Genomic DNA, 26,789 nt, shown 5'->3' with positions numbered 1-26,789 from the left:
TGTTAATGATCATGCCATTTTGCAATGGGGAAACAGATTAGTATGTTGAAGAACTTGCCAAGGCTCCTGGGTTTCCAGGAAGAGAATCAGATTTAAACTTGGAGATGCCACTCCCTGGGCCTCAGCTTCTTGGGGCAGCCAGCAAGGATATACACTGGGTTCTGCTCTCACGGGGGAGTGACCTTGGTGCCTCATCTTTTTGTCTGTAAGATGGGATGACAGTCCCATGGATTGTGACGCTTTGGTGGGGTGACATATCTGAAGTGCTTAGATGGCGCAGGCACGCAGTGGATTCCCCGGGCCGTCACTACAGCGTCACCACCGGGTGCGAGCAAGGCAGGGCACTGAGGGCGCCAACTCCATTAGCAGGACCAGTTGTAGCTGGTCCGTCAGCATCTCCTACCTCCTCCCAAGAACACTGGGAAGCATGGGCCACCGTGGCTCACGTCTTGGGAGGAGTGTTGGCCTCCTCTCCGTGGCTGGCCAGAGGGAGGCTCTGCCAGGCTCACCTGAGGGGCATTTTGACAAAGGCTCCCTGAGCTGGCCTCCCTACCTGCTCTGCGGCACTTCCTTAGCTCACCAGCTGAAGTGCCTCTTGGGAACACAGCCGTCCATCCCTTGGCTGACCCCAAGGTATGGTGTCTTTTGGGGAGTAGGTCAGAGCCTGTCAGTGTGACCTGCCTGTCCACAATCATGCGCCCTGTGGTCGGTCTTCTTTCTGGGGCCTCCTGTGACAGAGGGCACCCGCAGTGAGAGCTGGCCAAGCTCAGCAAGCCCACCCTCTACTGTGGCAGCACCCACAGGAAACGGCAGCCCAGTTCCAGGTGCAAGGTTCCTGGGAGGCCCTGGGCCCAGGTGATGGTCCAGGCTGAGCTGGGCCGAGGTGCTTTGTAGTCCCCCAATCCACTCACAGGCTGGAGCTGGAGCTGGAGCCGCTCCAACAAAGGCTGCACACACTGGTGGGAGGGTCCTTACTGTGTCGTTATTCTCAACTGGAAAAGAAAGATTCCTCCTCAGTGGAACCTGCCACTGGGTGGAGCCTGTACCCTGTGAGGAATGGGCCGGTTCTGTGGGCACCTAAGCTGAGGAGAAGGTGGGCAAGGGAGAGCTGGGGTGGCCGCTACCTGCCAAGCCCTGAATTCTAGGTGTGCCCGTCCACATGCCGACTCTCTGGTGCAACCCAGGACTTGCAACCCAGGGACTGATACATTATCATGGTCTCAGGTTCTTGGTAGGTGATCTCCCTGACGTTCTCAGCTCTCCCTCACTTTCTCTAGTTCTCCCTCACGTCCTCAGCTCTCCCTGATGTCCTCAGCTCTCCCTCACGTCCTCAGCTCTCCCTCACGTCCTCAGCTCTCCCTCGCGTTCTCCAGCTCTCCCTCATGTTCTCCAGCTCTCCCTCACTTTCTCCAGCTCTCCCTCACGTCCTCCAGCTCTCCCTCACGTTCTCCAGCTCTCCCTCACATTCTCCAGCTCTCCCTTGCCTTCTCCAGCTCTCCCTCACGTTCTCCAGCTCTCCCTCACTTTCTCCCGCTCTCCCTTGCCTTCTCCAGCTCTCCCTCGCCTTCTCCAGCTCTCCCTTGCCTTCTCCAGCTCTCCCTCATGTTCTCCAGCTCTCCCTCACTTTCTCCAGCTCTCCCTCATGTTCTCAGCTCTCTCCCTCACGTTCTGAGCTCTCCCTCACATCCTCAGCTCTCCCTTACCTTCTCCAGCTCTTCCTCACGTTCTCCAGCTCTCCCTCACGTTCTCCAGCTCTGCCTCACTTTCTGGCACTCCTCCTGACTCTCGCACTTGGAAGAGACTTCTCCCCATGAAAGAGCCATAAAAACAATGATCAGTCAAAATGCAAATCCAGGGATACTTCTCTTCTAATGCAAGTCTTCCTAGGCTTCCCTGACCGGCATGGCCAGGCCCCACCAGTGGCCCTGCTTATCCACCTCCCTGTGTCCTTTAGCAGGACCCCTGACTCTAGTGCTGAGACCCACCATTTCTGGCCCCTCTCCTTGGCACACACCCATGGCCTTCCCTGCACTTCTCTTGGCTGCTTTCTGCCCATCTCCAGTGCTGTTTTCTCTTACCCAGTGACCCAGCCTTCCCAGGAGCTGGGGGTGGTGGGAGAGCAGAGGGCAGAGAGGCTGCCTTCCTGTCTCAGCCCCATCAGCCCTGCAGAGTCTGCTCTCAGGATGGCGCTTACCAGGGGGAGTCTTCTTCTTGATCCAAGAGCAAAAGAAAAAATGTGTTGGATTAATTCACATCTTGATGTGCAGTCTGGAGGGGGCGGGGCGGGAGGGAATGGCCGGCAGAAAAGCCTCGCTCTGAGCAGACTGTGCATTTTCTCCCGCAGCCACGGACTGCGTCAAGCTCTGCCTCCAGAACCTCTCCCGCCTGGCAGACTCGCTCCCCGTCCCCGAGCTGAGCGAGGCTGTGGGCCTCGTCTTGGGCTTTGTGAAGGACTCCTACCCGGTCTCCCAGTCTCTGCTCCTGGAGTTTGAGAATGGGGAGGGCTACCCTCTGCTGCTCAAAGTGTTACTCCGGTAAGCGGCTGTGCCTGGCGGGGGAGACTCCACCAAACCTCGCTCCTCAGAATCATTGGGGTGCCTCAGAGAAAGACAGATACGGGGGCTTCCCAAGTGTCTGAAATACACATCTCTGTAGAGCATGGCCAGAGAGCGTTTTATTGCAAAAGTAATTCAACGTGCAGTGGGCTTGGGAACCAGAGCCACTCCCTTGGAGAACCAGTGGCTGGTGGTGATAATTGTGCCAAGTCCCTTTGGTGGCACTCGCCCCTCACTTCCATGCCGTCCCGCTCAACAGATGCTGTGGGAGCCCACGAGGCGGGGCTGGAGGGCTTTCTGGGACTGCTGCAATGGGCACTGCCATGTGGTTAAGGACAGGAAGTGCCCGGGAATGGGCCTTCATGAGCAGTCCTCAACCTGTGATTGGCAGAAGCTGATGGATAAATACCCAGCAAAGTCACCGCTTGTGGGGTGGGGGAGAGGGGATAGCGGCACCCTGCCCCCCAGAGCCCAGGAGGCTTGGGCTCCCTGCTGCCTCCTTCTGTCTCCCAGAGCTTCTCTCCGCCTTACATCCTTGACCCATAAGTCCCTGGGAAGCCAAATGCAGACACCATTCCGCTGGGTCAGGACGAATTCATTTGGCTTGTTCTATTCTGACTGGCACCTCATCTTCAGGTTGGGACCAGGGAGTGGAGAAGCCAAGAGGCGGAAATCAAAGAAGGTGTGGACTTTCAAACTCCACTGGTCTCAGGGAAGCGGCCTGGCGTGGCCTCACATCTCCCAGGCTTTGCCTGAGTGTGAGAGGCCTCCTGCTGTGGGGCGCAGCCTGCGCTGTGTGTGCTTCACGGACTCCGCTGAGCCAGGCTTGCTGTCTGGCGGGTGAAGCCCACAGTGCATTCTCCAAAATGATGTGACTAAAGGACAACCAGAGGGCCTTCCTCCAAAGAGACAAATGTCCCTGTGGTGAGGCACCTTTGACCTTAGCTGAGCCTGACCCACTGGCTGTCGCTACCAGGAAGGTCTATGTCACAGCAGTCCCTGAACATTTTTGGTTAAATGGTGGCTGGTGCCCCCACTTCCTGCGGGAGTCAGGAAGGCCTGCGGCAGCTAGGCAGCTCCCTGCTTTCCCTTCTGCCTTACGTGGGTCACGGTGCTAAGGCGCACTGTGGGCGGGTCACGGTGCTAAGGCAGGGATGCAGCAGACCCGGGCCTCCTCCGCAGCGAGAGCCCCTCCCATCAGCTAAACAAAACCAATACTCAGCCTTGAAATCAGCAGCGGAAGCTGGCAAGGTCGGATTCCTCCCCATGGCGTTTCTTTGTTGCTCTTCGGAAATGTGAAATCTCTCATTGTGGGGTGCTCCTGCCCAAAGCACATGAGTTTTGGGGTCTGGCCACGGAAAGCAGCCTTGTGAGCAGAGGCTGTGGCTGTCTCTGTGTTTCCATTGCACTTTTAGGCCGAAGGCTGACCTTGGCAGGCAGCTGACTCTCACCCAGGCACTGCCCTTGCCTCTGGGTGCTGACTGGTGGAGAACTTTGGGGTCTTTCCCAGCACGTCAATCGCGTTGCCTCTGCACCCCAGTGAGGAGCGCCGTGAGCAAAAGTGGCTCTCAGTCCTAGAGCCCAGGAGTCACCTCCTGTCCCTGCAGGTACGACGGGCTGCAGCTGCGTGAAGTGGATGCCCACCTGGAGGAGCTCCTGGAGCTGGTGGTGTGGCTGACGACCTGTGGGCGGGCAGAGCTGAAGGTGTTCGACAGCGTCACCTACCCGCAGCTGGAAGGCTTCCAGTTCTACCACGAGGCCTCCGGTGGGTCATGTGCCCTCAGAGGGCTGCACAGGCTTCTGCCCGGCCTTTGTAAAGAAGCAAACATTTGGGGTCCAGCTCTGTCATGCATCTGGGGAGATGGCCTATGGATTTAAACCTCTCCTTCATAGAGGTTTCTAGATGCCTTGGGTGGGACTTAGAATGCAAGGTTGCTTAGTAAAGGTGGGGACTCTCAAGTAGGGGCAGAGCCTCTGACCTCGCCCGTCCCTGGTGCCAGGACGTTTGCGGATCTAATGGGGACGCGGCCCTGAGACAGTCACCGGCGCTCTCAGCGATGCCCACAATTACTGATGAGCTCAGGGGACACGTGCGGTGCTTTCTGCAGCCGCTCTCTGCCCCGTGCTGGGCGCCAAGTGTCCGCTCCCTGAGAATCCTCTGTGGGGACGGTCACACATACCTGCAGCCATACCTGCTCCGTGACCATGTGCCTAACCTGACTGATGACAGTTCAGGGCAGCGGTGACACCAGCGGCGGGCATCTGCGTCAGGAAACCCTGCACAGAGGGCTGTTTAAGGCCCCGCGTGGCTGTCCAGGCAGAGAGGAAGGGGAGAGGTTAAAGGCAGGAAGCACAGGCGGGAAGAAACCGTGACTGGGTGCACCTGGGGAAATGGGGCCGGAGGCCTCGGAGCAGGAGGTGGAGGGAAGGAAGGAGAGGAAGAGCTGCTGGATGGGACCCCAGCTCCCAAGGAAGTGTCTAGACCAAGGGAAGGCCCTGCTGTCTGAGGCAGGGCTGGCTGCAGGCGGGGGCCTCAGAGAAGGTGTCCTCCAGCAAGAGGCAACAGGCTTAACCTTCAAGCTGGGGAGAAAGGGGGGGGGGTCAGGAGGTGTCTTTATTCAACAGCTTGTTTGCAAATGAAACAGACTTTGCTCAGTAATGTTTAAAATAATTTGATTTTAATTGATTGAAACCAATCCTTCAGCCAGCGCTGACTGACGGAAATATAATGTGAGTCACATTCCCTCATTTTAAGTGTCCTAGTTGCCTTATATATAAAAAAAGGAACAGCTTAAATTATTTTTCATAATATATTCTATTTAACCCAGTATATCCAAAGTATTGCTATTTCAACATGTGGTCATTACAAGTAATTGTTAGTGACTTTTTTGCATTGTTCCTTTGCTGCGTCTTGGAAATCCAGTGCATTTTTACACGCGAGTGACCCTCCCAGTGCTTCACCCACCTCATCGCGGACATGCAGCTCGGGCCTTACATTCTGGGCAGCTGGGCTTCGGGCCTTCCGATAGACTTTTACCCACAGGAGCTAGAAAATAGAACCCTTAAGCAGTATTTCCTGGTGATGAGGCAATCACGCATTTCCAGGCAGAGGCAGAAGTGACCTGTAGGATTTTCCATTTTCAGGGGTGACTGTTAAGAACCTCCAGGCCTTCCAGGTCCTGCAGAACGTTTTCCACAAAGCCAGCGACGCCCTCCTCTGCACACACGTGCTCTCAGCCGTGAGAACCATGTGGGCCTGGAACGCCCGCAACTTCTTCCTGCTGGAGTGGACCCTGCAGCCCATCTCGCAGTTCGCGGAGCTCGTGCCCCTGAAGCCGGCCCAGGTGCAGGCGCATTTCTTCCAGCTGCTGGAGGCCCTGGTGTTCGAGCTGCGTTACGTGCCCCACGAGATCTTGGGGAAGGTGCAGCGCCTGATCAAGGAGAGCTCCGAGCCGCTCTGCACCCTCAGGGCCCTGCAGAGTGTCCTCAGGATTGCTGGCGCGGACCCACTCTTCACAGACATCTTCCGGGACTCGGGGCTCCTGGGCCTGCTGCTAGCCCAGCTGCGGAAGCGGGCCAAGGTCCTGAGGAAGTCAGGTGTGCAGATGCCTGGGAGGGGAGGGAGACAGACTGGGCGTCCGTTAGCTGGGCCAGTTCTGCAGGCCCACCAGCCGCTCATCAGCTTAACCAAGAAAGTGGGCCTGCCTGTCGCTGGCCCATGAGGTCAGAGAAGGTACTCCTGGGCATATGACTTCACAGAGCAGCAGCTTCCCTATCTCCTGTGACTAGCCTGAGCTTCCCCACAGAGAGATGAGGGGAATGGGGGTAATTTTTTTGTTGTTGTTGTTAATTCTCACCTGGATATTTTTTCTATTGCTTTTCAGAGAGAATGGAAAGGAGGGAGGGAGAGAGAGATAGAGAGCGAGACTCCATTGATGTGAGAGAGACATATTGACTGGTTGCCTCCGACATGTGCCTCGACCAGGAGAGTGGGGAGTGAACCTGCAACCCAGGTGCATGCCCTTGCCCAGGAATTGAACCTGTGGCCCTTTGGTGCATGGGCCGACATGCTAACCACTGAGCCACTGGCCAGGGCAGGATGGTGTGATTTTAAACAGACTCATGGAGCTAACTCAGGCCCGTGAATTCTCAGCTTTCAGACATTTCCCCCCTGGGGAGATGGCGGGGGAAGTGCAAAGGGAAAGGAGCTCAGAGTGGGGTGGGGCTCAGGTGGGGACTGGCCGGGGAACCTGATGCGGCCGCCTTGCTCACTCGGTACTGTTGGGCCCAATGGTCTCCCATTGGGAGCAGGGGTCCCTGCTGTTCAGCTGCCCCCCTGAATTCTGGCCACACCTTGTGTGCCTGCTGGGCTGTGTTCCCGCGGCTCCTTGGTGTTGCTCCTCCCCTGCGTCCCCCTACACTCTGGACTCTCAGCATCAGCACCTCTGCTCCCCCCAGGGGACTTCAGGACCCTGTTGTGCATCAGGACACACGCAGGAGTGCAGTCCCGGGTTCTGGCTGCCTGACCACACCCCATGGCGCATGCTGCTGGGGCCACTCTGTAGTTGCCTGCAACCCCCACCTCCGCCAGCTTTCAGACGGGAATCAGAGCATGAACATCGCTTCAGTTCCCCCTGGCTTTCCCTCAGCTGCCCACAGTAGCCCCTCTGGGGTTGCAGCCTGGAGCGGCTCTGGGGCACAGGAGCCTGTCGCTGATCTCACTCCACCTTCCGGCATCTACTTCTCCTACTGCCTGGCTGCGAGGGAGCAGGCTTGCGAGCCATTGGCCCCTTCTGGAATTGTGCTCAGACTCAAGCTAAAGTCATCAGTCTGTCTGCTTCCTGGGTCTCTCTGAGGGAAAGATGCTCAGGGAGAGCGGGTGGGCGTGGGGCCAGCCAGCTGGGGGCTGGAACCCTGCTGTGCTGCGTATGGGCTCAGTGATCCTGAGCACATTACTTAGCTCCTATGAGCCTCTTTTCTCCGCTGTAACATGGAAGTGTCTGTCTGTCTGTCTATCTACCTACCTATGGCTGTTTTGGAAATTCAGTGAGAAATACCTGAAAAGGACCCATTGTCGTGCTTGGTGCATAGTAGGTACTCAAGAAAGTTAGTCATCTTATCCCTATTCACCCTGTGCTGCGCATGGAAGACAGACGACCCGCCAGGAGGAACTCGCACGCTGTGGAGTCCAGGAAGGACCGTGCCTCCTGGGGGTGCGGGGCTGAGGAGCAGGTGCCCCCATCTGGGCATAACTGGGCCCCAAGCCAGGTCTCCAAGAGTCTTGTATGTGCTTCTTTTTATTACTTTTTGAAGCAAAGGCATATCCTAAATTATGAGACCAAAGAGTATCTCCCACTCTTGGTGTTCAATGCTTCTGTGTTAGCTTAGCTGTGTATTGCTTCCCAGCAGCCTGATGTTGATTTATTCCTAAACCCAGTCCCAGGCCTATGACCACTCCCAGGAGAATGCGAACCTTCTTGTGAGCTGATGTATCTGATCTTACCTCTGCCTCTGTTGTTACATTTCTTGCTGTTTCTTGGATGCTTTGTCTCCTGGTTGCTACCTTTACTCATTCATTCACTCCCCAGATATGTACTGAACTTCCCTCTTGCATCAGGCACTTTGGCTCTGGGGACTCAGAGGTGAGCACACAGGCCTGGTGTGCCCTCATGGAACTCTGGGGACACAGTCTACTCTGTGGTCCCTCACGCACCTCGTGCCTATGGTGTGAGCTGGTAGCCCCTCCCCCTCCACGGATGTCAAACCCTACATGTGTCCAAAGGAAGGTGAAGAAGGCAGGGCTTCGGGGATCCTGCAGAGCAGTGGCTCTCCCAGCCTGGTCCTCACGCCTGCCAATAAGCACAGATGGGAACTGGTTAGGAACACAGTGATAGGACTCCACTCGAGACCTCCTGAGTCAAAAACCCCGGGAAGGGACCAGCTCCTGGGTTCCAGCAGCGAGCCTCCAGGAGATTTCTGTGTGGTGCCCATTGCTCTAACCTTTCTAATGCCGCAACCCTTTAACACAGTTCCTCATGTTGTGGTGACCACCAACCATAAAATTATTTTCGTTGCTACTTCATAACTGTAATTTTGCTACTGTTATGAATCATAATGTAAATATCTGTGTTTTCCGATGGTCTTAGGCTCTACAGCAGCGGTTCTCAACCTGTGGGTCGCCTAAGACCATCGGAAAACACAGATATTTACATTATGATTCATAACAGTAGCAAAATTACAGTTATGAAGTAGCAACGAAAATAATTTTATGGTTGGGGGTCACCACAGCATGAGGAACTGTATTATAGGGTCGCGGCATTAGAAAGGTTGAGAACCACTGCTCTAAGGGGTAGCAGGGTTACATCTTCTCACCTGGGCTACACACGCCCTTATAATGGAAGCATTTCTTTAAGAGGATAGGAAGCTGATGCAATCAGAGAGTTAGGATCCTAACATGCACATTCACTTTTTTTACTGCTTCTTAAATGTTTCAGGGAACAAGGAGCCTGCCCTCGGTGTTCGGGACCCAGAGCGTGAACTGACAGGTGTGATGCTGAAGACCGTAGTCGCACTGCTGAACGGCTCCGTCCGGAACGCGGGTAAGGACGGCCACTGACCACGGGTCACAGCCAGGGAGTGAGCAGCACCAGCGCGCGGGTAGCATCCAGCGGCTGGTCTGTGCCGTGATCATCAGAAAATTGGTAGACACCTCAGTGGATACCTTTCACTTTTAAAATTTACAAATAGGGCTGTGAAGCAAAGGCACATCCTGAATGATGAGACCAAAGAGTATCTCTCCCTCCACACAAAACACACTGATTCCCTGCTGCTCTATGTGCTTTAAACATCCGAATTGTAAAACGCAGGCCAAGAGCGCTCGCCATTTTAAGGGAGTTCATTGGATGTGCTGGGCCTGTGGTGCACCCAGGGGTTCCCTCATCCCCAACTCCACTCCCCGAGACCAGGCAGCTCCGTGCTGCTTTAAACAACATGTGCTCGGATACGCACGTGTGTATGTTGTGCCATGAAGTGACACATCAACAAGTGACAGCAGGGGTTTGGTGACAGATCAACTACACCAAGTGTGAGTGACAATTCCCTGTGGCAGAAGGTCTCTAAGAGTAGACTGTGCAAACTTCCTGGAGGTGCTGGCTAACATGCATGTTCCTGGGGTCACTCCCAGACACTCACCTGGCAGCAGGCCACTCGGAGCTCAGGAACCTGCCTCTCAAAGGCCCCCACGGTGTTTCCACAGAGGGAGCACCTGGCCTGGGACTGGAGCCTCCTGCCTCGTGGAGGTGACCAGTCATGGCCACACACGCCAGCGGGATAATCCATTACTTCCTCCTGCTCATTCCATGTGAGCCTCCAAATACCAATCCTGGGGAAGAGGTTCTTAGAATTCCTTTAAACAAAACATACTACCAGCCAGATTACTTTAATCTCCCCCTTCCCAAGAAACTACCTAGGAAGTAAATATGTTCTTAATTTCAATTCTGGTTTGTTTTCACTGAGAATTTTGGCATAGAGAGAGAGAGAGAGAGAGAGGAAGAGAGATTTGCCACGAGCCCTGGATTGGGGAATTATGTGGAAACTGGGGGTCCCTTGATGTGACTTGTGGGGATTGGGCTGAAACTGGCAGTCCAACACCACCTACTGCTCCTGCCTGCCACTCCCGCTCATCCCAGCCCCTCTGTGCCTATCCCGGGCTTGCGCCCAGACAGTTCTTATCTGGAGAGGCTCCAGCCATCGCCAGCATTGAGCCCTGTGTCTGGCGCCCACTGGTCAGCTGAGTGCCACTCCCACTGTGGGAGTGCACAGTCAACCGTCGTTCAGTTGCATAGGCTTTCATATCCTATACTAGAGGCCCGGTGCACGAAATTCATGCATGGGTAGGGTCCCTAGGCCTGGCCGGCAATCAGGGCCAGGGGGACCCCGCTGGCACCCGCCTTGGCTGGCCTGGGGCCTGCAGGCTGGGGGCAGCTCCTGCATTGAGTGTCTGCCCCCTGGTGGTCAGTGCGCGTCATAGTGACTGGTCATTCCACCAGTCGTTCCACCCTTAGGTTGATTTGCATATTAGCCTTTTATTATAATAAAAGCTATGATGTGCACTGACCACAAGGGGGCAGATGTTTAACGCAGGAACTGCCCCCTGGTGGTCAGTGCACTCCCACAGGGGGAGCACCACTCAGACAGAAGCCAGGCTCACGGCTGTCAAGCGCAGTGGTGGTGGCGGGAGCCTCTCTCACTTTCGCAGCAGTGCTAAAGACCCCTCAGGGGATATCTGCCTGCCGGCTTAGGCCCGCTCCCCATGGCAGGCAGAGATCCCCCGAGGGGTCCCGGACTGTGAGAGGGCACAGGCTGGGCTGAGGGGCCCCCCTTCCCCAGTGCACGAATGTCGTGCACTGGGCCTCTAGTGTATAGATAAAGGGCAGAGGTATATCTAGTTAAGTTTATATTACTTAGGTTTCTCAATTAAAAGAAAAAAGATTTTTTTTTTTTTTTTACCCCAAAACTGAATTCTGACTGGAGAAAAAAGTGTTTCTTTTTAATTCTCAGCTGAGCAGTTTCTCTTTTCCTCTTCTGCTTTTAACAGTGGGTATAGATTTTGAAAATAAACTTTCTAATGGGCAAAAGAGACACATAAAAACGTAGCAAAAACAAACTTGTGGATTGTAAGGAAAAGCTTTCCTTGTTATTGAGACTATGGTGCCCAGGCCCCTGTCACCCTGCCTGTCTGTCTGTCTGGCCTGCAGTTGTCCTGAAAGACCATGGCATGGTGCCCTTCATCAAGATCTTCCTGGACGATGAGTGGCACCGGGGAGTTTCCCTCAGCATCTTGGAACAGCTCTCAGCCATCAATGCTGAGGAGTACATGAGCATCATCGTGGGCGCGCTGTGCTCGTCCACACAGGGGGAGCTGCAGCTGAAACTGGATCTCCTAAAGGTGACGTCCTCTCTGTGCTGGGCTTCCCACGGACAGGTAGCAGGTGACCACACAGGCTACGCATTCATCAGTCAGGTGGTCACTGTATGACACATGGGGGGGGGGGGGCAGCTGCAACAGCAAATAATCCCTCACCCTTGTAGCAGACACATTAGACATTTCTTTCTTATATGTTCCAATCCACGACTGGGGAAGGGTGTCATCTGGGGACAGCTGCCCCCGGGACATCTAATCCAGCTGCAGACGAAGGCCTGGGGCATGCAGAATCGCACATTGCGTCCTGCAGGCCTAGCGTGGCACAGGGTAGCTTCTGGCCAGGGTTCTTTGGGCAGACCCATGAGCAGCCTCCCTGTGGCCACAGGAGGGCTGGGAAATGTAGTCTCCGGTGGCAGCTGCTTCCCAGCAGCCCTGTCCCACGGGAGTGGAACCCCAATCAGCGGTGCCCAGCAGCTGTCGCGGTGCCTCGCCAGCATTCAGGGCGCCTCTGGCAGGCCCCAGGCCTGAGGCAGAGCCTGTGACTGCATCCAGGGGCCACAGCCCTCGCACCCGGAGCTCCTGCCATACTCCAGGGGGGTGCACAGGGGAGCCTGAGCCGCGAAAGGATGCAGAGCGGTCAAGGTGGCAGCAGGCGCAGGGAGGTTGGATCAGGGGTCACCTCTGGGCAGCAGAGAGGAGCGCATGCTGTTCCTCTTTGGGGTATTTTGGTCTCCATCCAAGTGTCTTTAAAGCGTTAAAGACGATAATCAATGTCACCGCCGTCACCTCTCTGCCCTACAGCCTTCACTGTTCAGTGGCTGTTCCTGTTTTTATTCCTCTCGTCTTTGTGGGTTATGCCTTTAAATAAAATCTTTCTTTTCTTATACGCTGCTTACGAGAAGAGCAGACAAAAATGCAAATATCCCAGGAGGCTGAGCTCGGAGCCTCTCGAACATTTGCAATACAACCTCATAAAATACATGTTCATGTGTCAGTAACATGCCACACTGGACAGCACAACCTCATATAAAATACACACTCATGTCAGTAACACGCCACACTGGACAACACAACCTCATATAAAATACACACTCATGTCAGTAAAACGCCACACTGGACAACACAACCTCATATAAAATACACACTCATGTCAGTAACACGCCACACTGGACAGCACAACCTCATAAAATACACGCTCTTGTGACAGGAACACACCACCTGGAAGACTGGTGAATTAAAAAAATGAAGTTTCTCTTAGAAAATTAAACCATCAGCCTTACTGATCAATGACCAAGTACGAAAACACGTAGGGAATGAGTGAGCTTGTCTTACCTTTGGCCTCTGTAGAGCCAGTGTCAGAGGCTGAGGAAGCGCTCCTGTCAGGACTGTGGCCTGAGCCTCAGGAGAGGCTCCCCTAAAGGTGACACATGCCCATGCCTTCCCTGTAGCTCACAGGTGACAAGAAACAAGAGGGTGATTTAGTTCCAGGGCCAAAAAACATTGAAGATGACTTATATGAAACCAAAACAGAAAGTGAAGTGCCATTTGGAAGATACTAGCGCCTCGTGTGATGTGAAGTGGAGGGGCGGAAGGGGCGTGTCAAGGAGAGAGTAGGAGCAAGGGCTCAAGACCCGATGATGGTTTACAGCTGGGAAGGCCTTCCTTCACATGGGTCCCTCGTAATGTTCCTGCAGACACATGTCTGAGAGCTTCTAACACTGAATGGCACAGTCGAGTTTGAACCTAAGACGAGTGACTTAAAACCTGTGCCTCTCCTCCACGCCACGCTGCTTGCTGCGTCCTTTCTCTCTATCTGTGTGTGCAGCTGGCTTCCCTGTGCCGAAGACAGGGAAGCTGGCCACGCAGCTAGGCCGCAGCACTCTGCTGGGGAGTGGCCGGATCTCCGTTTGTGTCTGACATAGACAGGCAGACAGGTCTAAGAGAAGGACGTTTTGGTCTTACTTTGCTCGGAGAGTCCGACTGTCTGGTGTGTCGCAGAAGAGCTCTGCCATGAGAAGTTCCTCTTGTCTCATCTCTTGCCCAGAGGTGCCCATTGGAGTGCCGCCCTGTGTAGTGGGACTGGTTTCTGGAATTGCCGATGCAAAGCCATTATGATGTTTTACAGATGCAATATCATTGCAGCGTCGCACTGTCAGGAGAGTCGTCAGGGACAGCACTGTGTGAGCTGTTTTAACCGTCACTCCCGGGGCCAATGCTGCCTTCTCCTGGGTGCCAGCTGCTGCGGGGTGGTCACGGGGTGCCTGGAGCTGCCACTACCCTCCCAGGAGCAGGGCTGGTAACATCCTGCCATTCCAGGGAATGGTGGGGAGGGTTGGGGCCCCAGAGTGTTCCAAACTCAGCCACCGCGGAGTCATGTGAGTGCTGACCCAACTTTTGCTGAAATCTGATGTGGGGTTTGCATTTCTTCCAAATCATCTGGGGACCCGTTGGAGCTTCAGAAATAGATAGACAATGAGCTTTCTGATGAAGGCCCTTTTCAGAAGTAGTGAGTGGACGCTGGCAGAGCACATGCCTGCCAAATGGGTCACATGTCGAATGAGGGTGATGCATGGAGTGGGCGGGATCTTGAAGGCAGGACCTGGCCCCCCAGGAAGGTTTGTCTTCTCTGAAGTGCACTCACATCAGGCTTCACCCTTACCTCCATTCCCTGAGGCAGAATCAGCCAGCTGCTCCTGAGGAGAAAATCTCTCCAGAAACACCCACTTTAGGGTAGTTGTTGCCGAAACCCAGTGGCACTTCCATACCAATACAGAAGCGCATGTGACTGCACCACCGAATTCTGGCAAATGATAACTGCGTTAAAGAATAATGTAAGCAAATGAATTTCCCTCCACAGCAGGTGGAGCCGTGATTGGGTTATGTACAAATTCAGATTGATTTGCTAATATACATTTAGCTGCTCAAGTCTGAGCTTAATCATATTACCTCACCAATCTTCCAGCATGACACATGGAAAATTATGAGGAAGAACAAATAATAGAATGTGAAATAAATCCTGTTAGTCCTAACGTAGTTAGCGCTTTGCAGCAGACATCCATTTTATAGATTCAAGCTGGAGGAATACTAACTCAGAGACGATGACATGGTAACTGAGTTAAGGAGGAGAAAATGGGCTTAACGCTGACCTTTTCTAAAACGTGTCAACCCTAGCCTGATTACTTTGACTTCAGCTGATTAAATTTGCTCCCTGCCACAGACTCGCCTGCCTTGGTGATGCATTGTCATGCAAAGTTGAGTGACAGTAATGGAGACCCTTCTCCTGGGCCCCCAGTTCCTGACAAATTGTTTCCTGAAGTAGCACGGTATTTATTTCCCTTTATGATAGAAATGTTTCTCTCTAGTTGCTATGAAATTAAGCCTTTGTAATTGGATTTTGAACCCTTTACTATATGACTCTGCAAATATGAAATTAACCCCATCCTAAGAAATAATAGAGCAGTCTAATTTCTAATGAGATTACCCCATTCTAGATAATGACCCTGAATTTAATAAATCAAACAAAGCAACTATTAAGGACAGCCATCCCTTTCTTCTCCCTCTTAGCAGGAGGAGAAAAGGGCCATCCAGGAATTACAGGGATCAGACATTCTGAGACACAGATCATAGGAAAACCATTACTGGGTGGCTTCTCCTTTTAAAATATCTCACCACTTTGAATGATGGAGTCCTTCTGAGCAATAGCTGGTGTCAAATTGGACAAAAGTAGACAGTGGGTTTCTTGAGGGAAGTGGGGGTTTTAGTGTTTGGACAATGGACTATAATCTGATTAGTTTTTTTTTAATTGCTTTCCTTTTCTGGTATTTGTTTTGTCATATGATAAACAGAAGAGCTTCATTCATTCCATTTGTCCTGGACAACCTCTATGGTTTAGGAGCCATTGAAAGACTTCACATAAATTTGGATGATTTGACATCCTAGAGCAGCGGTCACCAACCGGTGTTCTGCGGACCACTGGTGGTCCATAAGGTCCAAAAGGTTGGCAACTGCTGTCTTCAAGCATAGATTTCCTGATGTCTTCATGATATATTTACTGTTCAGGGCATGAGTTACGTGGCCAGGTGCTGGAGGTCAGCTGTAGACAGCACAGCGCTCACTGACACACATGTGTTCAGCCTTTCCTGTGGCTGGTCAGTGGCAGAAAGGAAGCACCACCACACATACTTCAAGGTTAGAGTGTGTTTCCAACTCAGAGAGATAAATACTATTGTCAGGAATGAATTTCTCACACAGGCAGCATGGACAGCATATCTGTCTGCAGCCTCTTCTGGCCCCAGTGTCAGGTAATCAGGGAAACTGCACCAGTAGGCCCACAGGTCACCTCCTATATAAGGCCACCCGGCAAACACTGGGAGACACAGCAGACTACCTAATACATAGAAGCAAACGCAAAGAGGCAGCCAAAATAAGGAGACAAATAAACATCCTTCAAATGAAAAAGCACAAGAAAACTCCAGAAAAATCTAGGTAACCAATCTACCAGGTATAGAGTTTAAAACAATTGTTATAAGGATGCTCAAGAAACTCAGTGAGAACTTCAACAAAAAGATAGTAACCTTTAAAGAGGATATAGAAGTCATAAAAAAGCCATCAGAAATAGAGAATGTACTAGCAGGAATCAATAACAAATGAGATGGAGCAGATGATGAAATTAATAATTTTGAAGACAAGGTAGCAGACAATACTTAATCAGAATAGAAAATAAATGGAGAACATTTTAAGGGACTTCTGGGATAACATCAAGCGTAAAAACATTTGCATCATAGAAGTACCAGAGGGAGCAGAGAAAGAGCAAGGGATTGAGAACCTATTTGAAGAACTAATGACTAAAAACTTCCCTAATCCTGGTGAAAGAAATAGACATACAAGTCCTGGAAGTGCAGAGTCCCAAACAAGATAAACCCAAAGAGGCCCACACCAAGACACAACATAATGAAAATGGTAAAGGTTGAAGATGAAGAGAGAATCTTCAAAGCAGCAAGAACAATACAGTTAGTTACCTACAAGGGTGCTCCCATAAGATTGTCAGCTAAATGCTCAATAGAAAATTTTCAGGCCAGAAAAGATTAGCATAAAATATTCAAAGTGATGAAAAGCAAGAACTACAGCCAAGACCACTCTACCTGGCAAGGATATCATTTAAAATTGAAGGAATAATGAGCTTCCCAGACAGAAAAAGCTAAAGAAGTTTATCACCACAAACCAGTATTACAAGAAATATTAAAGGGACTTACTAGTATTTAAGATGTAGCAAAAGAAAAAAAAAAGAACATAAATGTGAATAATAAAATGGCAATAACTATGTACCTATCAATAATCACTTTAGATGCAAATTGATTAAATACTCCAATTAAAAAATGTAGGGTAGCTGAATGGATAAGAAAATGAGATTGATGCATCTGCTGTCTACAAGAGACCCCTTGTAGACACGCAGACCTTGAAAGTAAAGGGAAGGAAAAAGATATTTCATGTAAATGGAAACAAAACAAAACAAAACAAAACAGAAAGCTGGAATGGCAATACTTATATCAAACAAAATAGACTTTAAAACAAAGGCCATAGTAAGAGACAAAAGACATTTCATAATTATAGTGGGATCAATCCAACAATAGACTATAACCTTTGCAAACAATTACCTGTAAGTGTACTTAACATAGAAGCACCTACAGGTAATTAAGCACCTGATGGACATACAAGGAGAGAGTGACAGTAATAAAGTCATACTAGGGGACTTTAACACCCTATTGACATCAGTATAGATTTTTCCAGACAATAAACTAAGGAATGGTGGCGTTAAATGACGAAGTAGACCAAATAAATTTAATTGGTATTTTTAGAGCATTTCACCCTAAAACAGCAGAATATGCATTATTTTCAAGTTGCACATAAAACATTTTTTAGGATAGACAACATGTTGGGCCACAAATAAGTCTCAATAAATGTAAGAAGATTGAAAAAATTATCAAACATCTACTCTGACCACATTGGTATGAAACCAGAAATCAATTTCAAGAAAAAAAATCCTGAAAAACACAGAAACACATGGAGGCTAAATAACATGCTAGTAAACAATGAGATCAAGGAGAAATGAAAAGATATCCTGAGACAAATGAAAATGAAACACAACGACTCCAAATCCATGAGACCCAGCAAAAGCAGTCCTAAGAGGGAAATTTATAGTAGTACAGGCCTACCTCAAGAAACAAGAAAAATCTCAAATAAACAATATCACAGAACACAATTTCTTGTAGTCTCCCATGTCACCAGCAATTGGAAAGCTAAGCTAGACACATGCTGAGTACATTGCCCAGTTTAGTAATAACTAGATTTGTCAAAGCTGAGACTCCTTCACTCTCGAAGTTTCATGAACTTGATCTAATTTAGCTCTCAAAATTGCCTCAGATTGGGAATTTCAATGTGCCACATGTAACAGCTTTCTTTCTTGTGTTTTTTCATGTAGCAATTGTGGCCATTGCACTTGGGGGTATTTTCTTTTCTATATATTTTTAAATTTAAAAATATTTTACTTTTCAGTTACAATCTACATTCAGTACTAATTTGTCTTAGTTTCAGGTGTATAGCATAGGGATTAGACAATCACATACTTTACAAAGTGTTCCCCCAATATTTGCAGCACCTACCTGGCACCATACATACTTATTACAATCTATACTAATAAAAACCTAGGTGACTCTTGCGCCCTCATGTCATCACAAGATGGCCGCCCCATGTCACCACAAGATGGCCGCCATAAGATGGCCACCACAAGATGGCTGCCACAAGGTGGCCACCACAAGATGGCCAGCAGGGGAGGGCAGTTGGAGGTGACTAGGTCTGCAGGAGAGGGCAGTTGGGGGTGATTGGGCTGACGGGAGGGCAGTTGGGGGCAATCAGGCCGGCAGGGGAGCAGTTAGGCGTCAATCAGGGTGAGAGGGGAGCAGTTGGGGGTGATCAGGCAGGCAGGCAGGCGAGTGGTTAGGAGCCAGCAGTCCTGGATTGTGAGAGGGATGTCTGACTGCCAGTTTAGGCTTGATCCCTGTGGGATCGGGCCAAAACTGGCAGTCGGACATCCCCTGAGAGGTTCCAGATTGGAGAGGGTGCAGGCTGGGCTGAGGGACACCCTCCTAGTGCATGAATTTTGTGCACTGAACCTCTAGTATTATCTATAATAATAAAAGCATAATATGCAGATCGACTGAATGATGGAACAGCAGAATGACCATCTGGACGACCTTCCGGATGACCACGCTATGACATGCACTGATGCCAGGCCATCCAAGGCGGGTGCAATGCGATTGGTCAGGGGACCCCACCATCACCCCACGATTGCCCCACAGAGGGAGGCCCAAGCCAGCTAAGCAATTGCATCCCATGCCTGTAACCCACAGAGGGAGGCGACCAGGGGTGGGGGAGAAGGGAGGGGTGCCACACAGATGGCAAGCAGTGGCAGCAGCGGAGGTGGGGCCAGCTGCCAGCAGCTGGGGAAAGGAAAGCCCCAATAGGCCCTGATCACTGGCAAGGCCTAGGGACCCTACCTGAGGGGTCCCAGATTGTGAGAGGGCACAGGCTGGGCTGAGGGACACCCTCCCTCCCATGCACGATTTCGTGCACCAGGCCTTTAGTTAATTATATTTCCTACTCTACATCCTGTGACTATTTTGTAACTACCAATTTGTGCTTCTTAGCCCCTTCACCTTTTTCACCCAGTCCCCCAAACACCCTCCCCTCTGGCAACCATCAGTCTGTTCTATTTTGTTTATTCCTTTATTGTGTTCTTTAGATTCCATGTATAAGTGAAATAATATGGTATTTGTCCTTCTCTGATTGACTTATTTTACTTGGCATGTTCTATCCTCTAGGTCCATCCATGTTTTTACCAATGATAAGATTTCATTATTTTTATGATCAATTAATATTTCATTGCATACAACACAGCATTTTTATCCACTCATCTGTTGATAAGCATTTGGGTTGTTTTCATAGTTTGGCTATTGTAAATAACACTATAATGAATATAGGGGAGCATGTATCCTTTCAAATTAGTGTTTTGGGTTTCTTCAGATATATACTCAGAAGTGAAATGGCTGAGTCATAAGGGAGTTTAATTTTCAATTTTTGAGGTATCTCCATACTGTTTTCCATAGTGACATGCACCAATCTGCATTCCGATGAATAGTGTACAAGTTCCCTTTTCTCTACATCCTTGCCAGCCAACATTTCTTTGTTTGTGTTTTAATTCTCACCTGAGGACATGCTTAGATAGAAGAAGGAGTCGGTCTCATGGCCTGGCCCCTCTCTGGGAAACATGCCTAAGGTGCCTGGAGGGGGTCCCATGCAATTTTTGTGAAGAGTAATTAACTAAATGTAAAGAACTAGAGGCTTTTAATATTTATTTAAAATCACCCACATGTTCTTCACTTTTAGGTGTGAAGCTTCAGCACTGAATAGGAATTTTGTAAATGCAGTCCTTCCAAAGCATTTATTAAATACCCAGTGTATACTATGCATGGGGCTCGATGAGTGACACTTTGTAAGTGCACAATAAATGTTTGCTTTAAAATGAATTAAAAGATTGGATGTCTAGTAACAACCTCAGCAATCTGGAGAAAGCAGATTCTACTTGTAAATTAGAATAGCTGAAACTTCCTCATGGCTCTTCGGCATGCCTCATCTATGGGTTTATGCCTGTTAAAAGTTCCTCTTTTCTACCTTGATTCCCTCATAAGTTCATACCAGACTTCAAGTAGATTCACTTACTATCACTCCACATTTAACAGTGGTACTCGTGCTGGCACAGAGAGAGAGGAAGAAGGAGTTGCATTGTATAGATTTCACTGGGAGCAGTGACCTTTGCAGTAGAAGAGATGGTTCATTTCATTTGTTCAGTGACTGCGTGTGTGCTGTGCTCCTCAGCAGTGAGCAGCCTGAGTGCCCGCTGCGCCATCGGGAGAGGCTGAGGCAGTTTTCAAGTAGCTTTAATACAGTGTGATGAGAGTTTGATCGGGGCATTGGAGGGGCTGTGTGAGCACAGGCTGGGAGAAGGAGGACCTGGGGGCCCGGGAAAGCTTGCTTTCTGGAGGGAGATGCATGTGCACTGAGATTTGGGGCAGTAAGTCCACCCTGTAAATGAGCATACTCTTTCAAAGCAGCCATTGAAAGAAGGCTCGTGGCAACCTAAAACTAAAATTAAGAGGAACAGCATTGACCTCCCGATGTTTCAGAATTGCCCCCAGGTAGCTGGCTGTGCCTATGCTGCTGAGGGAAGAGCCTCATGCTTTGGTGGGATGTGCGGGAGCTCAATGTTAAAGATTTGTCTCCTGGGCTTGACTCATGTGTATGTTGTTGGTGTTTCAGTCTCTCCTCCGGATCCTGGAGACGCCCAAAGGTCGTGCTGCTTTCAGAGTGTCCAGTGGGTTCAATGGGCTGCTGTCCCTGCTCTCTGACCTGGAGGGTTCTCTCCAGGACCCGCCCCTGCAGATGTGGGGGGCGGTGTCCCCCAGGCAGACCCTGGACCTGGTCCTGCACACCCTCTGTGCGCTGTCTGCAGCGCTGCACCTGGACCCTGTCAACGGGGACTTCTTCAGGAGGAACGGACTCTTCGAGAAGCTGGCCGAGGACCTCTGCTTGCTGGGCTGTTTTGGGGCCCCGAAGGAAGAAGGAGCCGCTCTGCACTTTGGGGAGACCACCAAGGCCAGGCCATTTGCTGATTTGCTGAGTGTGGCCTTCTCCTCTGTCAGCCTCTTCCCACCCAAGATACAGAGCTGTCTCCAGATCCTCAGCTTCCTGGACAGCATGGCCAGCGGCACCCTCCACCGGCGCTGGGACCTGAAGACACCGCTCCCAGCTGAGCCAGAAGCAGCTGTGGACGCCCAGACAGGAGAAGCTGGCAGCAACCCCCATGGCAACTTTGAGCAGTGGCCGGACCTGGAGGAGAGGTAGAGCTTTGCTGCCTGCTTTGCAGTCGGTCATCAGTGCATCTGTCTCTCGTTTCCTACCCAGACATCCTGCACATGGAGTGGGGGAAAGCCTAGGCTCCAAGCTGAGTGTGCAGAAATGTCACATGACTTTCTGTTCTTTAAACCAAGTTAACTCTGACTCCACGCTCCCTTACCATGGGAGCGAATAGAAAACCAATCTGAGTGCACACAGGGGTCGTGGGGTGCTGTTGGGTCCAGGCACGCTGACCCATCTTGGAAACTGGGTGCAGACTCGAGAGATTGGCCCACTTTCTCTTTGGCATCTTTTCTGCTCCTGGAGTGTGGGTGCCTGTGCCCGGACTCCCTTGTGTACGGGCAGCTTTGTCTTGTCTTACATTCCCTTCAGGGCACTGCCAGGGGATGATGAGGCCCTTTGATTTCCAGGACACAAAGCATAGTGTCCTTCCAACCATGGCTTTTTCCTGTTCTTGCTTGCCGTCCCCACTTCCCCTGGCAAGGACAACCGCTCCTCTTACTTCTTCTTCTTCTTTTTTTAAAATATATTTTTATTGATTTCAGAGAGGAAGAGAGAGAGTTAGAAACATCAATGATGAGAGGGAATTATTGATTGGCTGCCTTCTGCACGTTGGACCGAGCCCGCAACCCAGGCATGTGCCCTTGACTGGAATCGAACCTGGGACTCTCTGGTCTGCAGGTCGACACTCTATCCACTGAAGCCAAACCAGCGAGGGCCACTCTTACTTCTATAGGCTAATCTCCTGGATGAGCTCAGACTGCCCCAAACCACGTTTTACTTTCATTCCTAATGCAGAATCCCACCAGAGCAAGGGAGGGCAAAGAACCCCTGCCACGCCCTGGGACAGAGGGGGAAGGAAAGGACAAAACCATAGTTGGTGCCTTTCTTCATTCCTCCAATGCAGCAGCGACCAAATACAAGTTCACGCTGTGATCAGCTATCCTGCCCTCCACGTCTATCATCTGGCCTTTGCATTTCAGGGCATTTGTGTCCGAAGGAAGCTCCCGTGCCAGACTTTAATATTGCAGTTGGTGCTGAGTCGCCAACTACTGGGATTGTTTTTGCTTGACTGAGTAATCTGGTCAATTAATTGGTCTTCTAATCTTGCATTCCTGCACAAATTGCTCATGATATAATTATTGTTAGATTTGCTTTGCTAATTTTTAAAGGATTTTTGTTTATGAGAAAATTTGGCTTTTCACACTCCTTCTTGACTACCACCCTTATGCTAGCCTCACAGGGTGAGCTGGGCGTGCTCCCACGTCTTCTGCTCCCTACGATGGAACTTGGCAGTGAAACTCAGAGCCTCATGCTTTTTTGTGAGAAGATTTATTCTTATCAGACAACATTTCTTTTTATTCTTGAACTAGAGGCCCAGTGCATGAAATTCGTGCATGAGGGGGGGTGTCCCTCAGCCCAGCCTGCACCCTCTCCAATCTGGGACCCCTCGAGGGATGTCCAACTACAAACGGGCAGTCGGACATCCCTCTCACAATCCAGGACTGCTGGCTCCCAACTGCTTGCCTGCATGCCTTCCTGATTGCCCCTAACCGCTTCTGCCTGCCAGTCAGATCACCCCCTAACCACTCCCCTGCCAGCCTGATTGCTCCTAACTGCCCTCCCCTTCAGGCCTGGTCACCCCTAACTGCCCTCCCCTGCAGGCCTGGGTCCCCCCCAACTGCCCTTCCCTGCAGGTTTGATCACTCCCAACTGCCCTCCCTTGCAGGCCTGGTCCCTCCCAACTGCCCTCCCCTGCTGGCCTGATTGGCCACAACTGCCCTCCCTTGCAGACCTGGTCCTTCCCAACTGCCCTCCCCTGCTGGCTATCTTGTGGCAGCCAACTTGTGTCCACATGGGGGCAGCCAGCTTGTGTGTTGGAGTGATGGTCAATTTGCATATTACTCTTTTATTAGATAGGATAGAGGCCTGGTGCACAGGTGGGGGCTGGCTGGTTTGTCCTGAAAGGTGTCCCAGATCAGGGTGGGGGTTCCCTTGGGGTATGGGGTGGCTTGGGCGAGGGGCCAATGGTGGTTTGCAGGCTGGCCACGCCCCCCAGCAACCCAAGCAGAGGCCCTGGGATCTGGGATTTATTTATCTTCTATCATTGAAACTTTGTAGCCTTGAGCGGAGGCCAAGGCAGGCCAAGAAGCTTGGCTTCCTCCATCGCCAAGGGCAAGCCAAGCCTCCTGCTCTCTCCAGCTCCATGGCTTGTGCCATTTTTGTTGGGATTTATTTATCTTCTATAATTGAAACTTCGTAGCCTTGAGTGGAGTCCAGGGCCAGCCAGGGTGTGTGGGAAGCTTGGCTTCCTCCATTGCCAGGGAAACCCAAGCCTCCTGCTCGCTCCGTGGCTGCAGCCATCTTGGTTGGGTTAATTTGCATAGTTGTTCCTAATTGGCTTGTGGGTGTAGTGGAGTGACAGTTAATTTGCATATTACTCTTTTATTAGATAGGATCATTCTTAGTTATTTTTTCAAGTCTATTTTCTCACTTTATCTAAGTTTTAATTTATTGACTGAGGCTTTTTATAATGTCCTTCTTAATTTTTATTCCTCACATCATGGATGGTATCTTCTCTCGCCCCCGGCACCCAGCGTTCTTGGCAGAGGTTTTTGGTTAGTGTGTCCTATGAGCCAACTTTCAGCATTTTCTGTCACTCATACACAAATGTTCTGTGTCTTTTTTGGTCCTTCTTTCCTTCTACTTTATTTGAGTTTATTGTTCTGGTATTCTTTTTCTTAATTTAACTGATTAGGAAATTAATTTTCAGTCCTTTTTTAAAATATAAATTTTCTGGTAATTACTACTTCAGCAATATTATACAAGTTTTATATTGTACTTTCAATATAATTTAGTACTAAGTATTTCTTAATTTCCCTTCTGGACTTAATAGTTTTATTCTTGAGCCTTGTTTAATTGGCAAGTTTCCAAAGTTAAAGAATATTTTTGGTAAACTCTCTTGGTTTTTGTCTAAAAATGTCTTTTTTTCTTCCATAATTCCTGAGTGATAGTTGTTCTGGGTATACAGTCTTGGTTGACAGTTATTTTCCCACAGCACAGAATGGGAGCCTTCCAGTGTTGCCTTTGAGAAATCAGCTGAATTTTTATTTCTCTTCCCTTGAAGGTAATCTGTCATTTTTCTTTGGCTGCTTTTAAGATTTTTTTCATAATTCTTATTTTATAGTTTTACTATAATGTGTTTTTATTTGGATTATTTTTGAAATTTATTCTGCTTGAAATTTGTCAGAATTCCTGAATTTGATAACTGTGTCTTACATCAGTTCTGGATATTCTCCTTAATTTACTACCTCTTCCCCATCTTTTTTATATTATGCTTTTCTAGAACTTCAATGATATGTTTGTTTTACTTTTATTCTAGCTTCCAGTTTCTTATATCTCCTATTTCTCTTTCACATTTTCAGTGGTTTGTCTCTGTGTACTGTGTTTTGTGCAATTTCTCTTGATCTCTTTTCCAGCTCACTGAATCTTTTAGTAGCGGGCTATTGCATAATGTTTAATCCAGCCAGTGAGGTTTTGAATTTTTAATTTCAGTGATCATATTTTACATTTCTATATACTATTTTGTTCTTTTTCTAATGAACTTGATGATTTTATAGCTCTTCTCCTTGCCCATATTTTTGTCTCCTTTATTTCTTCAAACATATGAATCATAATTCTTTTGTCCCCTGGATCTTTTATGAGACTGATTCTACAATCTGTTCTTTCTGTGGCTGTCACTGAGTGTCCCTTGTTTCTTTGTGTAATTTGTGGCTTTTGACTGTGAGTCTTGCCCAGGACATTCCTTCCCCAGGTTCCATGCAACCCATCCTCACTCTGGTCCCCGGCCTTTCTGCAGACATGAGAGTGAACTTAGTGAGGCTGTAGCCACCCACTGTGAGCCAAGTCTTGGCCAGATTCCAGGCCTTTCCCTTTTTCTTCTCTTTGTTGAGAATTCCCTAATCTGTTTATTCTGGGGGGTAAAGGGGGTTCCCGAGGAGGCCGCTGCTCTGGCCACCTGGACATATGCAGGTTAACTTGGGATCTCATCTTGGAACCTTGTTCAACTGATTCCAACAGCTCTTAGGGCAGAAGTATTTGTCAGCACCAGGAGACACTTAGTAAGTGGTCCTGGTGATGAAAAGCAACAGCCATTTGTGGAATGTCTCTGGGGTCTGAGCACCAAACACTTATTTTTATTTAACTTAATCTCAAACCCTAGACTATTGTAATACAGAAACCAAGGCTGAGAAAGGATCAATCACATGGCCAAAGTCACACATTTAGTAAGTACTAGAGCCAGGCTCTGAATCCGGGTTCACCTACAAAAGCCTGTGTGTGTGCGCATGTGTGTATGGTGTGTGTGTGTGTGTGTGTGTGTGCGCACGCGCATGTGTGGTGTGTGTGTGTGGTGTGTGTGTGTGGTGTATGTGTTCTTCCTGCTTTTTCTAGATATCCCCACAATAATGGTGATGCTTTGCCAAGCATTTTGACACAGTGATTTAAGTTTGGTTTCTAATCTGTGTATGGTGTCAGCCTAATTCTTTACAGATAATTCCTGTGTCAAATGTCATCCTGGTTTCACAATGAGAATTTTTGAATGTATAAGGATCAGATTTCATAAGTAGCACATTTTTCCTCATTAAAGGAAATACAGCGCCCTTGACCTTTCCTAATGGTTAAGGAAGTGAAAGTTGGCCTGTCTGAGAGATGGGGTTAAGGGTAGGGCAGTTGGGCTGGGAATGGGGACAGGTGCTCAGCCAGCATCACGCTGGCTGGTGGGAAGCAGGGCTGGAGCTCGGAGCCCATCCCTTAGCCCGTGTGCCCACAGTGCTGCTTCCTGCAGTGGGGAGCAGAGCCAGGAGGCGGCAGGGTCAGGAGATGGTGGGCTCCCTGTCTTTGATGACAGCAGCAATTTACTTATGCTCGCCTCAGCTCAGCTTCTCAGCTGCACAGTGGGAGTCAATATCTATCTGCTGTTTAGGACTATGGCTCGGGTATTATAACGCACCTGGAATAGGACTCAGCAGTCACTCAGGAAACATTACAGGCTCAAAGCCCAGTAATATCGGGCTTCCTGATGACACGTGCCATGCGGTTAATTGGAGAGACCAGTGAGGTGCTTGGGAAACTGCGGTGAAGCACTCCAACCTCTGGCCTTTTGCACGGTAGCTTAGGTGCAAACACTGCCACATGCCCATGCCTCCAGGGTGTTCTAGGCGTTGCTGGAACTCGAAGCTCCACACACCAGGCAGCATTTGTGCCTGACTGTTTGCAGCTCCCTCAGAGGCCCATGGGCTCTGGGCTGGAGGCAGATGGCGTCCCTCTGATGCTGGGTCCCC

The 26,789-nt window shown here is 50.0% G+C and overlaps 1 protein-coding gene across 1 annotated transcript in view; it reads left to right on the top strand.

Moving 5' to 3' along the window:
- Positions 1–26,789, top strand: part of WDFY4 (WDFY family member 4) — a gene marked incomplete at its 5' end in the record, with an annotated part of 233,604 nt that overhangs the window by 18,443 nt on the left and 188,372 nt on the right. The window contains 6 exons of the mRNA XM_080688457.1: positions 2,345–2,534; positions 4,163–4,320; positions 5,700–6,152; positions 9,050–9,154; positions 11,312–11,502; positions 20,851–21,431. Coding sequence (XP_080544583.1) covers positions 2,345–2,534; positions 4,163–4,320; positions 5,700–6,152; positions 9,050–9,154; positions 11,312–11,502; positions 20,851–21,431 — 1,678 coding nt within the window. The remainder of the gene's footprint in view (positions 1–2,344; positions 2,535–4,162; positions 4,321–5,699; positions 6,153–9,049; positions 9,155–11,311; positions 11,503–20,850; positions 21,432–26,789) is intronic.

The sequence above is a fragment of the Plecotus auritus genome (genome assembly GCF_963455305.1).
Source record: "Plecotus auritus genome assembly, chromosome: 9".
Taxonomy (NCBI): Eukaryota; Metazoa; Chordata; class Mammalia; order Chiroptera; family Vespertilionidae; genus Plecotus; species Plecotus auritus.
The sequence above is the reverse complement of the archived record's forward strand: the minus strand, read 5'-3'. Positions and strand labels throughout refer to the sequence as shown.